Here is a 15,686-nt window from a genome sequence, read left to right as displayed (position 1 = left end):
GGGGCTGTTTAAGAAATTCTGAAATTAAATTTTCCACAAAGAAAAAACTAAACTAAACTAAATAAATTATTGTGAAGTAAATAAAGCTTGAAGAAAGTTTGATATGGAAACAAAAATCAATAGTCAGTAGGAAACAAATGTCTGACCCCAAATCACATAAAATATTCAGGATAACCCAGTCAAACTCATTTAACTTTTTTAATAACACGTTTATCTATTCTGTTGTATTTTAAGAGAGTCACGTGAAGCAGAAAGTTGAAATAATGAATTGATAAACAAACAAAACTTGAGGACATTATGCAAATGACTGGAGGAAGCTTTTTGATTGCATTGCTAATGAACACAGAAATGTGGATCAGCAGTTTTTGTACAGAGTTCAAAGCAGGTGTTGCGAGGATTTCTCTGCCAAGGAGTTGATTAGATGAATAGGTGTAATAGGTGATAGTTTGCGGAAAGACAAACATTTGAGTTTTTGACCCTGTTGGGTTTGACGGAGTTGTGCAGAAGTAGAAAGTTGAGAAGAGGTATTAAACAGTTTGAGATTAACGTGAGACTAATTCCATGGGATGCACAAATAAGAGGTGGTAAATAGGAGTTCGTGTAGTCAAGAAGCGCTATTCATTTTTTCTTTCATGTGTATTTTTGCTGAAGGTTATGCAGCCAAAAAAAGTGACCCTCCACAACATTAACATTTGAACCCACATGAGCTCAAAATGTTTGTCTGCAAAGAGTATCTTCGTATAATGGTTACTGTTGACCTTATTGTCAGTGCCTCACAGCAGTAAGTGTCCATGTTGATGCAGATACACGAACCAAAGCTCAGTAAGACTTTTTTTGAATTGCATGTGCATTCTTTTTGGAAATTATCCATATTAAATGGATATACAGTTGGTTTTAATGTAAAACATAGCCATTACTTTTGTACATCTAAACAATGCTTTGCCAGAGTGCGGTGTGCTGCTGGGGTGACATTCTCCCATTGTTTTCTCTTCACAGGTGCCAAAGAGGTGAATGCAAGTGGGAAGACGTTCACGGTGCGGAGTTCTCTACAGCTACACGTGGACAGAAATGATGACGGCGTGGCCTACACCTGCAGAGTAGACCATGTTGCACTCGCACAGGCACCCCAGCAGGCCACCGAAGTACTGGAGGTCCACTGTGAGTAAATGTCCAAAACATATGCTGTCGAGCACGAACAAAAGAGGAATATCTGGACATGAGTGAAAATGAAAATAGCAGTAGAGGATAGTACAAAATTATGCACTAAATTTAGATAGATACATGTAGATATAGTCTTGATAAAAACATATTTTAAATTAATAATGATTTTTTTCCTTAAATTTAGCTGTTTTGAACATCAGCAACATGTTCAGTAATGATGATTGTACAGTGTTGTTGGTGTGAAGGTTGTAATGACACACAAATCGTCAAATGGCTTCGTAAGCTTTGCATTTGGAGTTTATTGCATGAAAAACTTGGTACTAAATGAGGTGCTATTTCTTCTAAAAATATATTAGAATTGTTGCTCTCTTAGAATTAGAGATATCTAAAAAAGAAAATAAAAATCTGTCTTAATGGAGGGATCATTTGTCCACTAATCCTTATCCTAATGTTAGCTGTAGGATAATTATACGATAGGATGGTTTTACAAATATTAATGTGTTCCATTACCACTTACCATTAGTTGAAACTCTTCCTGTCTATCCTAGATGCTCCTCGTGTGGAAATCATTAAATCAACTACTGTCCCTCAGGAGGGCCAATACTTAAAGCTGGAGTGTTTCTCCAGAGGAAACCCATCGTAAGTGTTTTCTGCTCTCCATTGTTTTAGTTTTCTATGTTTTATTATATTCTTCATTCTTGCAGCGAGTTTGACCTTTTTCCACAAAAAAAAAAATCAAAAAAAATATCTCAAATAACAGACCAGATCCTGTGATGTGGACGAAGGATGGTGGTGATCTTCCTGACCTTGACAGGATAATTGTCCAGGGGAGGGAGCTCGCCTTTACTTCACTCAACAAGACAGACAATGGGACCTACCGCTGTGAAGCCAGCAACCATCTTGGGACCAGCAGTGCTGAATATGTACTCTACGTGTATGGTGAGTTCAAGGGAAAGGGTGATGTGGGAGTGATTGTGTTTTATGCAATGACAGACAAAAATAAAGGTACAGAGTTATCTTTTTCAGGTAATTGCTTAAACCTACTCAAAGACAAATAGGTTAAATGCTACAACCTACAGAATGTCTCCTTGGATTCCATTTATACTCCACATGAATAGTGGAAAAAGAGTTGCATAAACAGGATTATAATACCTCCTGATCTGCATAGTGTATAACTGCAAAAAGTGATTAGGGGTGCCATCCTTCACATGGAAAATATAGGCCTCAGGTGCCACAAACGCCACCAGTGCCTTTCCTTAAATAAACCTTTGTCGCAGATCCTCCACACAGTCTCTCTCACACACACCCACACACACACACACACACACACACACACGCACAGGCACACACGCATACCTAAAGGGAAATGTGTGAGGGAGGCAGAATTTAGTGCTGCGTTGTCAAGAATATCATGATAAGTAATTCCTAGTAACGCCAGAGGAGGTGGAGGATAAAGCGACTCAGTGTCAGGAAAAACAGATAGTTCTTTCTCCCTTCTGTTCCTGCTCTACCATTTGTCTCCTGGTATTAAATAATAAAAAATACAAAAGAGTACAAGCAGAGCAGTGACAACTGAGCTTTGGAGACGTTTGACAGCTTTCAATGATTGGCAAAAAGAAGTGTCTTTTCGCAGATCGATAACAGATTACATGAATGTTGGTACATTGGTCCAAGGATGTTACATTTGCTTTATCTCAAAGATTTATCTGAATAAAAAACAAGAAAAACATAGTACATGTCAAGTTATGCTTGCCTAGACAGCATATGAAAGGAAGAGCAAAAGGTAGCACTGAGAAGACTGAATGAGCAAGGATAAAAAACGTTATATTAATTGATTGTAAAAAAAAAAGATCACAGTTTTAATTTTACACCAGCTGGTCACTGGTCAGGGCTGATCAAATCACATTTTCCCACGTAAAGAACATTATCAGAACTACCAAAGTTAGCACATTTTCTAAAAACGCTCACCGAAAAGTTTAACAAACAGAATAAAAATTAGCAGCATCTTAAAAAGAACATTTACAAGACCTAAATGATTCAACTCAGTGAACAAATAACAACAGTACTAAAGTTAGGGACACTAGACAATTCTCTAACTAATGTTACCTGTAATTTCCAATCTGAAACAGTTTGCACATAGTCTGATAGTGTGGATCAGTCGCTGACCCAACTGCAAATAGATGTGGCCAAATTTTGACCATAAGGGTGAAAATGCTTTTGATTTTTTAGGTTTTAGCATTTTATATTGTAAAATGAGGCCATTTTTCCAGTGGTTTAGTTTTAAATAATCGATAAAACACGATTATTTTTAACGATGTAATCCAAACGTATAGTATTGTATTTCAAGCTAAAATGATAATTTTTTTCATGTTAAAATTTGTCCAACAACCCACTAACAATCTTGCATTTATAACATACCATTGCATCCCATTCGTTTTTACGTATACCTTTCATGTCACCCAGGTGCAGACTACCTGGGTGACACCACTCCCACTTCAATGTACCTCACTCCTCTACCGGGGCTCCCCCTTCCTCCCTTCGTCCTCTAGTTTTGCTTTTATGAAACTGTAATAGAGTGCTACACCTTTCTGCAGACAGCCTCATCAGTGAACAACATGTTGCAGTTTCCATCTAGGAAGTTTTAGTAATGTCATTGGCCCATTGAACAGCATGTCAGTATCATGTAGCTTGAAAATCTAGCTTGTCATGCTCAATGCTACTGAAGAAAAAGCTAAATCATATCATACAAATAACTGGCAATGTTTCTATCTATCATTTTAATCTACTGTTAATGTAGCAAATTAATTGCAAATATGGAAATTAGCTATTTTTTTCATGTAAATGCTATGTGATTTTTTTATAGATCATTTCAAATGCAATAACGTTAATTACAAGTCTATTACTGTCATAATTAGCTAAATGGTCTATTTATGCATTTAGAGCCACAAATTAGGATCAAGCCTGGCTAATTAGGCATACCATCTAATATTTTTCACTTTTTTCATATTCAAATCTTTCATGATAAAGCAATATGTAGTGTGGCTTTTACAAAAAGATTTCAGATAGATGCAAAAGAGATACATTTGGATGAAACTTATTAATAAAAATGAACAAATAGATGCAAATTAGGTACGGATATTATCAGTGGTTTTACAATTTCTTCAAGACTTAACATTACCCATTCATCAACTTCTTCCACAAACCCTTTTATTCACTTTTTGACTAATAGAATAAATGTTGCATCTCCTAATTAATGGGCTTTTCACACACCATGGTTATGTGTCTGTGCCTAACAATTCCTTTAAATGCCAGATGAAACTAAAAGCTAGAACAACCAATGCACATAATGACACGGATGATATTAAACTGACAAATTCTGCTGCACAAAAAAGGCTATTGGGTACAGCAGGGTCAAAGAAGCCTATTCAGATTCATTACTTCTTCGCCTGAAATGGCACCAAGCCTGTTTCTACCCTTCATTAGTGATTAGCACACCTTTTAGCCTTTTACAACTGCCTCCATAATTCTTGAAAAATACCTTTTTAATGGTCCTGCTCCAAGGGGGAGACGTTTTCTCTCCTACCCATTTCCTGCAGACATGCAGTTAGCTGCTCTGTGAGTCACGATCAAATGTCACCAAGACACAGAGGACGGTTGGCCCTGAGAAAGACGACTACAGCCAATTAAAAGCCTCTGGTTCACCATAAAATGCAGAGTGACATAAACATTAAAGCCAAGGTGGTAGTGTAACCTCATTAACTTGGTCACACAATGTTTCAGTCCCTTTTTCTCTTTGGCCTGAGCGGATGACAGCAAGAAACACTTTCTAGCATGAAATCTGAAACAGAGCACGATAATGATGACCCGATCACCTCTTCTGAAAGCACCCTTGAAAATGTGTAATTGGCACAGATCTTTTGTCAAATTAATGTCTTCATTTGGTGGAATTTAACTTTGTGTCTCCAGAGACATAGACAGCATTAGCAGATTCAATTCAAGGTTATTTCTGTTCCATTGCTATAAAAAAGACAGACCCACATTTAAAGATGGCTATTTAAGATTACTGCAAAGACAATTTGTAGTGAACATGCGCATGCACATATGTTTTGTGTTTTTCACTTTAAATAAATGTAGATATTAGGGTTACTTCTAACAGAGTACACAAATGAAAGCAAAAATGGAAGTAAAGATCATTGGTTTTGACAAAAATTAACCACATTGTTCACTTGTGATGATTTGATGATCTCTAAACAAAGTAACATCACTGCATCTTTTGCTTTAATAATGAGATTTTACATAAATATTATTACAATAAATCCACATTAAGAGCAGAATTGCCAATGATATACCCAAAATGGTACATAGTTCAGTGAAATAAACATTCACAGAAACAGACTGGAAATATCCTTGGCCAGTAGTAAAACAGTTATATATGGAGTTCATTTGTGTTGTGTAGAAAGGAGGCCAGGGATGGTTGTAACGTGGGTCAGTGTAACACTTCCATTTTCTCCTGTCAGGAACAAGTTTCAGATCATGTGATTCACTCTGTACATTACATCCCACATGAAGATATAGCACCCTGAAGCAGACATAAAAGTTTTAAGTGGTAACGTTTCAGTTTTGATTCTATTCTTGTCCATTGTCCCAAGAATTTGAGTTGTGGTTGATTTTACATAACCCCTAAAATACTAAAGTTTCCACCTTTTCTGTATTGTATGGTAAAGTGTCTTGCATAAGTATTCTACAACTTGAACTTTACTATATTTTGTCAAAGAATAAATAAAGAATTTACTGGATTTCTTTGTTTTTTATTTGACCTATACAAACACAAAGTAGCACATAACTGCTTTCATTTGGTCACAATAATGGATAGCAAGAAACTAAAATTAATGTTCAAAACAGGCAAATGAAATGTCTTGTCTGAATTCATATGCATCCCTCATTTTTTTAGATTTGTATTTGACTAGTATTTATTCCTCACAATAATGTGTGATGTCGTGTTGGTATATTATATGAAATCCAAATACATAGAAGAGTGCAGTTATGGTGTGATCAAATGCAAAAATGTTCAAAAGGAGTCAATGCTTTTGCAAAGCACTGTATGGGACACTTACCTAACTTACACATTTTCAGTTGTTCACATTTGTACATTCATTTCTAGATCTATGTTAAGAAATTTACTGGCCTCACACATGCAAGAAAATGATTTAGTGGGTGAACATAAACATTTCCAGTGTCACCACAGGATATGTTACAAGTTGCACAACTTTCACTTACTCCCATTGAATGTTTGTTCTTTGTGTCCCTGAGATAACCAATAAAAATGTAATTGTAAACATGCGTGACTAGTTTGAATAACATTTTAACTAAATAGTCTAACTATTATGAGCTCTAAGTTAGTCAGAGAGATGTCACGAATGCTGAACTGTCCCCGTTCTCCCAAACATCACTTCTTTGTGTGAATTCATTTGTTGTTGTTGTATTATTTTTGTGTTTTTGTGTATGTCTGTCTGTGCCCTCCACCAGACGCTCCCACCACCTTGCCTCCATCCACCACACCCCCCCTACATCCCATCCCTCCAGATCCTACTGTTCAGTTAAGCACCCACGCCTCAGACCCCACAGTCACTGGCAGCAGAGGTACAGTAACACCCCACATATCACCACTACCCCCTCGGCATGCTACTTTATACTTCACTTTTCTACTTTACACTTGCATCTTTTCTTTTTTGTGTTCAAGTTGTTGCCTTAATCCTATGACATTTATTCCCCCAACAGTGATACAAGAACATAAAATCCACTAAGTACATCGACTTTCCATTTTGTATTTCAAACTCTGATGTGCTTTTGGACCCTGAAGCATCAAAACAACAAGAGTTTAAGTGAGATTGTATGGAATACTACTATTTCTTTCTGGAAAATCAAGAGGTTCTAAATCCTGCTTCACACCTGATTCAGACAGTATCCATGACCTTTGTGGTCATTTGAATACAGGGCAAATCTGAAGAAATGAATCCCAGTAAAAGGACAATCGTTGTTATGTTGCAATCATAGTATTTGCCTTGCTTTCTCAGCCATCCTTCCACAATCCTAACATCATGTTTCAATATCTTTGATTGTCAATATTCCCTTAAAATCTGTTTAATTTCTCTATAAATATAGCTTCTGCGCCTGCATCATAAGTTTAATCCTCTCTGTATTGGAAACACCTTTAGAACTTTAATAATTTTATCAGTACCATCAGTGGATGCCAACTACAGGAGTCTGTGTACAAATCACAGAACACTACCTTCCTGCACAGTATTTGTAATCTTGCATGGCGTTGTGTGTATATCTCGGGAAGAACAATTAGCAGGAATCATATGCACACAATCTAAAATTTATGTAGTATTCAGTGATATCTGTGAGCTGATCCCATCAACCATATGGAACCCTGTGTGACAATTATTGTGTAATGGTATTATAAACTCTGACGCATTGCTTGCAGTTTCTTCTGCTTCTCCAGCTCCTTCCCCCTCATTGCTAAATAAAGTGCCAGGATTCCTTTAGATAATGTGTGAGGTACAGTTTGCATTTGAATTCCAGCCTAAATATCTCCCAGGTTTCTGTGGTTAACCCATTTGTGTCTTTTGGTTTCTGTCCTCGCTCTTGAGAAACAGAAAGACAGTTGTCTTTTCTGTCAATATTTACTACACAAGGTAAAATACATTTCCTTTTGTCTTTGTTATATTGACGTACCATATTTTCCACACTATAAGGCGCACCAGATTATAAGGCTCTCCTTCAATGAATGGCCTATTTTAAAACTTTTTTCATATATAAGGCACACCGCATTATAAGGCACATAGAATAGACGCTATAGTAGAGACTGGAATTACGTTCCACTAGATGGAGCTGCACTAAACTGAATGTCAATAAAACAGTCCGACTCAGGTCGGCGAGGAGAGCCTTCCGCGACTGGGCCGGGGCGTGGCCGGACGATGGTCACCCTTCTCCGTTCGCGCACAGCATGTTCATGGAGAACGTGGTGCTAAATGACCTGCAGACGACCTGATTGTAGACGGTCGGTAGGTAGATAGGTCAGTCAAACTTTATTAACAAACCAGCGTTCCGACAACTATCCCAGCATGCACCGCACACTTCTTCTTCTACGGGCAAAAATGAAGTCGGCGGCTGCTTACCATAGTTGCTAGACCTGTTGTGGCTCAATATTGGTCCATATAAGGCACACCGGATTATAAGGCACACTGTCAACTTTTGAGGAAATTGAAGGTTTTTAGGTGCGCCTTATAGTGCGGAAAATACGATATTCAAAATACATTGAGCTTAGTGATGCTAGACACACTTTGGAATATAATTGCACATTGACATACTTTTAAGGCTTAAAACCAATGAACAAAAACAGTTTAAAATTAGAATATTACATCAGATCAATACATTTTTTTATTGTACATTCTGATTGGTTTAATATGACTGAAGTCTTTCATCATCCATTTGACATGGTTACTCTTTTTTTCGGAACTTGAAACCATTATTCCTAAAATTTATTTAATTTATTGAAACAGTACTAAAAACTGTTCTAAATTTAAAAGAGCCAGAAGAGTTATTTTGGGTACCAAAGCAAAATTCTTCCTGGAAGCCCTGTAATGCATTCCCTATGAGGAGCTGAAAGACATTGCTGGGAATTGGGAAGTTTTGGCATTGCTGCAACCCACATAAATTGTATTAAGTAAAAAACAGGAAATAAAATTGAAAACTGCTGTGAGAATATCACTTCTTTATCCAAATGCGTTAACCAAGTGTTGACATGAACAGAAAGCTGAAACAGAGGTATAATTACAATAATCCAACTAATTGTGTCTTATTTGTGGTTTTAAATTATTTTTCAGACGAGTTTCACAGGAAATGTAAACACATTTTTACACTAGGTATTTTTTATCATGTATGTTTAGCTTTTTTCTCAAGACATTCAGTTCAATTTTACTTTTTCTTTTCCTAAACTGAAAGTTTTATTGCAGATGGTTTTTTTCCCCATTAGTCTACCCTTACTTTTACTGTTCCAGATCCACAATTGCAGAATAATTTTACTTTATCACTCATCCTTTCTGTAAATTACCATCTTGTAAGCCTCACAGGACACTTGAGTCCCCGTTCACATTTTCTCTACATTTTCCTTTGTTGCATGTTTCCCTGTTCTCTCCTCTGCCTACCCTTCATCTCTCTGAAGATCTTGTTTGATAAGTGGCTTCCAGCACAACATTGGATGTTCATCACCGGTGTTCTTTGGTTTCTTCTCTGATGTCTGTTTAGGTAGTTCAGGGACACAAGGAATGTCGATCTTTTCAGTTGTATCTTATGGGAATCTACATATCGGAATTCTACACGGCATTCTCAGTCACAGGATACCACCCTATCTGTCTTCATGTGTCTACTTGATTTATTACCACTTATTTTCACAGCCTTGGGATGAAACCAAACATCTAAGGAGCGATACAAACCCCCATGATGTTTTGTCTTTTTAATAAAGTCAACCGCCTGTGCGGAGAAAATACACATTAAGGGCTTTATGTGGAATATTAGCATATTCTGAGAAGCTCTTTTACGAGTCCCATTTTCTTTTTATTGCACTACTTATGCCAGTCTTGCTCTTTCAACATAAAGTACAAGATGACCCAAATCAAAGGATGAAGCATTTTTGCATCAGAAAATGTGACATCAATAGCTCCAAAACAAGTATTCTTTTTTTTCCATAATCCAATACTCAAACATTAAGAAAAAACATTTTCGAAAGTACAAAATTGTTGGAAAAAATGTTTTCAGTATTTGTAGGTATTTTTCAGATGTGCTCACCTGCATCTTTATAGTTTTACTGCAGGTTGTGATTGAAATATTAGGTGATTTGTGTTTTTATGCCAAATATTCAGTGGCCTAAAAGTACATTTAGGAAAATTGCATCTGTTAAATCTCTTGGAAAGACATTTGTTTAAGTTTAGGGCTATGTAAATCAATGAAATTGAACTTGGAGAAAAATAAAACTCAAAACCTAAAAAACTGAAATTGTAATTCATTAATAGTAAAAATAGAATGAAAAAAATAGGACCCAAATGCAGGTTCATTGACAAAAGTCTAAGTAGATTAACTTTAATTATTAACCAGAACTCAGGAATATAATAAGACATGGACTGACAGCAAGACATAAACTAAAGACCAGACGGACAGAACGATTTTGGTTCTCACTTTTAATCATCCTCATTTAACCTTTACCATAGTTCTGCACCTCTGAGCTATAAGCCTAAACACTATGAAAAGTGAATTTTGAAATAATTAAGATGTATACACTTAAGGGTAAAACAAACAATTTAAGAAATAAACAGTCCAACTTAACTGTTTCTATTAAGATCTTTAAAACTGAATGTAACAAATGCACAAACTGGAAGTGAAACTAAAAGTAAGCAGATCAGTGTAATTTGTAAATTAATATGTTCCATTTAATGGAGACCAAAGACTTTCCAGTGAAACCACACACATTTCAAACATTGAATTAATTATCCCCAATGGAAAATCTATATTTACAAAATCCTGCCCTATTGTACAAATTCTAATTGTTGTTGACCCTCAGAGTGGATCTAATGTAAACAGTTTGACAGATACACCTCTTTTCATCTGAACTGTATACTGCAGGGCTGATGCATAGCTGCAGTATGTAATCCATTTTATTAATGAGGTGCTGGCAGGTATGGCCAAGACTCACACTGCTTCAATAGCCTGGCCAGCCTTAATAGCTACAATAACTCTTGCTCTAAGTATCAGGTCCATGTAGTATAATCAGACCTTCCCTTCCATGAACACACACTTACATACAGACACAGATACACATTCTCTTCCCTACCAGCCGCTTTCTGAAATTTGCCAAATGCTTTTTCCGTGGCTTGTGAATTAGCTTCAACCTTGAAGCTCAAAGGTTGAATCGTGTACAAGGGTTTCTGTTGTGCTTAAAATATTTACCATTCACTTCCCATAATCTGCGTTCGCGTGGCCAACCTTAGTCCCTGTAGCCTTTTATTGCTGTGGAAAGAGGACCAACTACTGAGAAGGCAGCTATTATTCATGCTCCAATGTCTGGGCCTGTGGAGAAAAAAACATACCCATCTAAAGCCTTGCAGAGTAAGTTTTCCTTTCTGAGCCCAGTAGTTGTTCCCCAAGAGGAGCTCAAGCTAAAAATATAGAAATGCAAACGTAGGCTGCCAGAGTTATCTATTCAGCACCATGCCTTTTACTAAGGGGTAATCCAAAACACTAAACATTGGGAGGAGCTCCTCTTCGACTGAAGTTGAAATGAGTGAGTACACACTCAAGCTAGATTCAGGATAAACCCCAAGAGTTCAGTCAGTTTTTAATAGTTAAGATTAGCCCCTGAGCATTTTTCTTTTACAGGGGATTCTATCCTGAAAGCCTTGTTGTTTTGAGGTAACACCTCAAAACAAGGCAGGTTTTAAAGTTATAACCTGCTAATCTTAAATGGCCTGCCTCAAAACACTGAGCAAAAAAAAAAAAGAAACTTGGGTTTAAAATAATTATAAAATAATTTATTTATTATTATTATCCAAATTTATGAATAAACTGTATGAATTTTAGCATAAATCTACTCTTGTGTTATGAAAAAAACATTAATAAGTTTCCCTGCGTATATTTTTATAGCTTTAGCCTCACATTTACCTTAAAGCTTTTTAAGATTGAGAACAAACCTTTTGTGAAAACTCAATAAGGAAAGGGACAATTTTCATTCCTTGGAGGGATTTTCTAACAGCTTTATTCTATTGCTATTGATCCTGTTTTAAAATGGAGCACAAAGGTTAGATTGTGTGATGAGCAAAGGAAATATTTCCTTGAGGGCAAGCATCTGGGGCAGCTGGTTAGTGGTTGTGTTTAGTGGTGAAATGGTGAAATATTGAACAGTGCTGACCATTCATTTTGCCCTATGCTCTGCACACCTCAGACATAAAAGCCACGAACCACAGGAGAAATTAAAACATAATGCAAAGGTTCTTTCACTTATTGTTGGCCGGCTTATTGATGACCTGTCACTTTTCCTCGCTCTGGGGAAGAGCTACAGCAACACTTGTAGTAAAGTGTTGAACAGAAAAAGGCAAAATCATTAGAACCTACGGCTAGTTTTATGAATTACACACAACCTTTGGTTTAATTAAATTTTAGTGGCAAAGGACACATTTTGGAGGATTCATAAAGACACAACGGCTTATTTCATTTGCATGGACCTCTTTGTCATGCTTGACTTATGTTGTTCCCTGTGAGACTATTGACGATAAAATATTTCTTCAAAACCAGCTAGTTCAAAACTAGCTGTAGGGTTCTTTTTTTTTGTGAACCATACAGCTGCTTCAGTTGCAGCATAGTGTTTGATAGAAATATCTGAAGAGCAGCAGCAATAAAGTCAGCCTGAAGTTATTGCAGCTCTGACCCTGTTTCTCCTACCATCGTATTATCCCCCCACCACCCCTACGGCACCCCTTGCCCTTCCTTGAAGGTTGAAGTTAATTTTATTTTCTCTACAGCACCATGTTACAACAGAAATCATTTTAGTATACCTTTTCTTTATGACAAGTCTAGAGTACACATTGTTGTTTTATTAAATAAACTACATTATAAATCTTCTGTAAAGTCATGCATGGCATAGTTCCCAAGTGTTGCAAACTAGGTAAGAACTGGTAAAGGTATAGAGTATTTATACCAGTTTGGTGCAGACGAATTGTTTAAGTCACAGCTTCAAAACTACAAAAAATGTTCCACTACAAAACGGTTGTAGTCTGAAGTATCTTCAATAAGATTCCAGAGTCAGGTTTGGAGTAAGTGGAGTTTCTGCCGAATGCATAGAGCAGTTGTTTGGCGCTCTCCCTTCCCCTTACCCGCTCGTTCACTATACTAGTGTCCTTCACGGTTCTTTTGTTTACAACAGAGAAAGTCTGCAGTTTGAAAGTAATTGTGTGAAAACATAAGGAGCACTTCTGTTACTGTCATTATTGTCGCTATTTCAGGTAATGCTTTTTCAAAAGGAAAGTTGGCATGCTGAGAGGCGAGAGCCTCAGGTGTGTTAAGCATTAGAGTGAAGGCTAGGTGGCACAGCCCATTCTTCTGCAAATTAACCACCTGTTATGAGCCTATTAGACTAAAATCCACTATTAGAACATTTACTTAGGATTGCTTCTAATAAGATCAGTTCATTTGAATCCCATATTTTGCTTTGGTCTTCCACCATTGTGCAAAGTCAGCTGAAACAATATATTGTTTCAACTAAAATGACTAAATTTATGTCCACTACTTTTGTAACAATGAATAAATCTTAGACATCATAATTTCTAGAATAATTCATATATAATTTTAGCCAAAGTCCCATAAAGTTATAAAAATAGGAAAAGCACTGTCTTAGAACCGTCATCCTCTGTTACTATATTTTATTGCTGTTTATTGAGAAATGATGACATCAAGTTGTTTTAATAGATCCTTTAGACCTAGTAAGTCCATCATTAGATATGATGCAGGGCTTACCCTGCTTACCACAAATTCTTTTTTCTCCAATAAGAAAACAAAGAGGAAGAGGTTAAATATTCAATCCAGTGTCCAAATGTGGGCTTTATAGAATGATTAGCTGAGGTAATTTGTTCTTTGGATCTAATTAATCCACTCTGACACAGAGAGCAATAATGCACAAGGGCACACACACAAGCACTCATGGTTTTGGAAATGCTGCCTCTTTTACACCTCTCTCTCTCGTGAACTGAGTCATGTCTTAGTGTTTTACATGTACCTCTAGTCACCCCTTTACTCTGTAAATGATAATATATTAGACTGCTGCAAAAGAAGCATAAGGCACCTTTCAGAGCAATCTGTTCTGGTTTTCTCTTTAACTTTAACATTGCTGAATAAATTATGAGTGGCACATTTAACTGTGAAATACTCATTTAATATTTCGTTTTCTCAAAAATTATATTTTTTATAAAGAGCAGATAACTGTGCTTTGATTTCCTGTTAAATTTGTTGCATATTTCTTCACATTTTTATCTTTAGGTACATTGGTAAATGTTGACCTTAAAACAATATCCTACCCAAATTTTGTGATTTTCCATTTTTGGTGAGTTTTCAGAGAAATGTGATAAAAAGCACTTGACAGCCATAGCATGTAATACCACACACTGCAATTAAATTTTAATCAAACTTGCTGGACATTTAACTAAATTAAGCTAAATGAGCTACTAACATACAATATGGAACAGCATGCAAAATGCTTTCAGTAAGAATGTTTGTGGCTACAGTTATATTACAATCTGCAACATTGCCAAGACGTAGCAGTTCACATACATTGACAAAGTCAGGTGAACGTTATTCAGAGTTACAGCCGAGAGCCTAAGGTCCCTCCAGAAGAGCTGCAGACATCCCACATTCTTAGCTGCGAGTGTCTGACGATCAAACAACTTACACCTTCTGGTTGAAAAAATACAGCATCAATACAAAAGCCAGTCTGAGGCTTAACTGAAGAAGTTAAGGGAAAGAAAATCAATATTATAACATTTTCTCTGACTTCTATTGGTTTATAACAGATAGATGGTAAAATATTTATTATTTTACTGTCTCTACTCTGTTCTGTTCTGTTTTGAGTAGCCGTTACCTTGGAAAGCCATTCAGTCCCACCCTTTGAAAATGGAAGTGCTCTGATAGCAGGACACAGCACTGACTGCTCATAAATACTTCGCACAACCTTACATTAAAAAAAACATCACATTTAGGGCATTCTGTAGTAAATAATACTAATATACAGATGTTTTTATAATGTTCCAACACATACTGTACCATTCCTGAGCCCACTTAAGTTTTAGGTTCATAGTAAAATTCCTTTGTTTTGGTGGAGTTACTGGCATTACACAACGCAGTCCACCGACTGGGTTAAAAGAAATCAATAATCAGAATAAACGGAAATTAATCATTCATATGTACCAGTCTGGGTATTGACAAGTTTCACTTTTGAACTGAATAACTGAAAGAAAAAAATGATTCAATGATACTTTAGATGCAGATGCTGTAGATACTTTAGATGCTGATGCTGTAGATACTTTAGATGCTGATGCTGTAGATTTGCAGCTTCCTAAAAAAATAAGTCATAGCAGAATATATACGTATTATTATCTTAGTTGCCAGATCAAGTATTTGTTTGAAAGTTTCAAAGCTACTGCGTCAAACAGCATGCAGATAAATACAAAAACACTTTATTTTTCAACAATTATCAAACAGTTTGGGGTTGCCTTAGGTGTTCCACAGTTTCACAGTGAAGTTCTGGTTTATTCCTCCTCAGATCTTTTTTTTTCTAAGGATTTCCAGCAATCTCTTTGATCATCTCATAAAAACATCAAGGGTTTCATATTTACAGAAAAGATTAAGATTTTTTTTATTATTATTATTTTTCACATATTCAGAGGAAGGAAACAATCACAGTTCCCCCACAGCAAATTTATAAC

At 36.3% G+C, this 15,686-nt stretch overlaps 1 protein-coding gene across 2 annotated transcripts in view; it reads left to right on the top strand.

Moving 5' to 3' along the window:
* Positions 1 to 15,686, top strand: part of LOC106921101 (cell adhesion molecule 2-like) — a 226,413-nt gene that overhangs the window by 197,601 nt on the left and 13,126 nt on the right. For both annotated transcript variants that reach the window (XM_014992564.2, XM_088012686.1), the window contains exons 5-8: positions 997 to 1,158; positions 1,710 to 1,800; positions 1,922 to 2,100; positions 6,688 to 6,801. In XM_014992564.2, the coding sequence (XP_014848050.2) occupies positions 997 to 1,158; positions 1,710 to 1,800; positions 1,922 to 2,100; positions 6,688 to 6,801 (546 nt within the window). The remainder of the gene's footprint in view (positions 1 to 996; positions 1,159 to 1,709; positions 1,801 to 1,921; positions 2,101 to 6,687; positions 6,802 to 15,686) is intronic.

This window comes from Poecilia mexicana, unplaced genomic scaffold (genome assembly GCF_051168715.1).
Source record: "Poecilia mexicana isolate PSO_F unplaced genomic scaffold, ASM5116871v1 scaffold_14, whole genome shotgun sequence".
NCBI classification, from domain to species: Eukaryota; Metazoa; Chordata; class Actinopteri; order Cyprinodontiformes; family Poeciliidae; genus Poecilia; species Poecilia mexicana.
The sequence above is the reverse complement of the archived record's forward strand: the minus strand, read 5'-3'. Positions and strand labels throughout refer to the sequence as shown.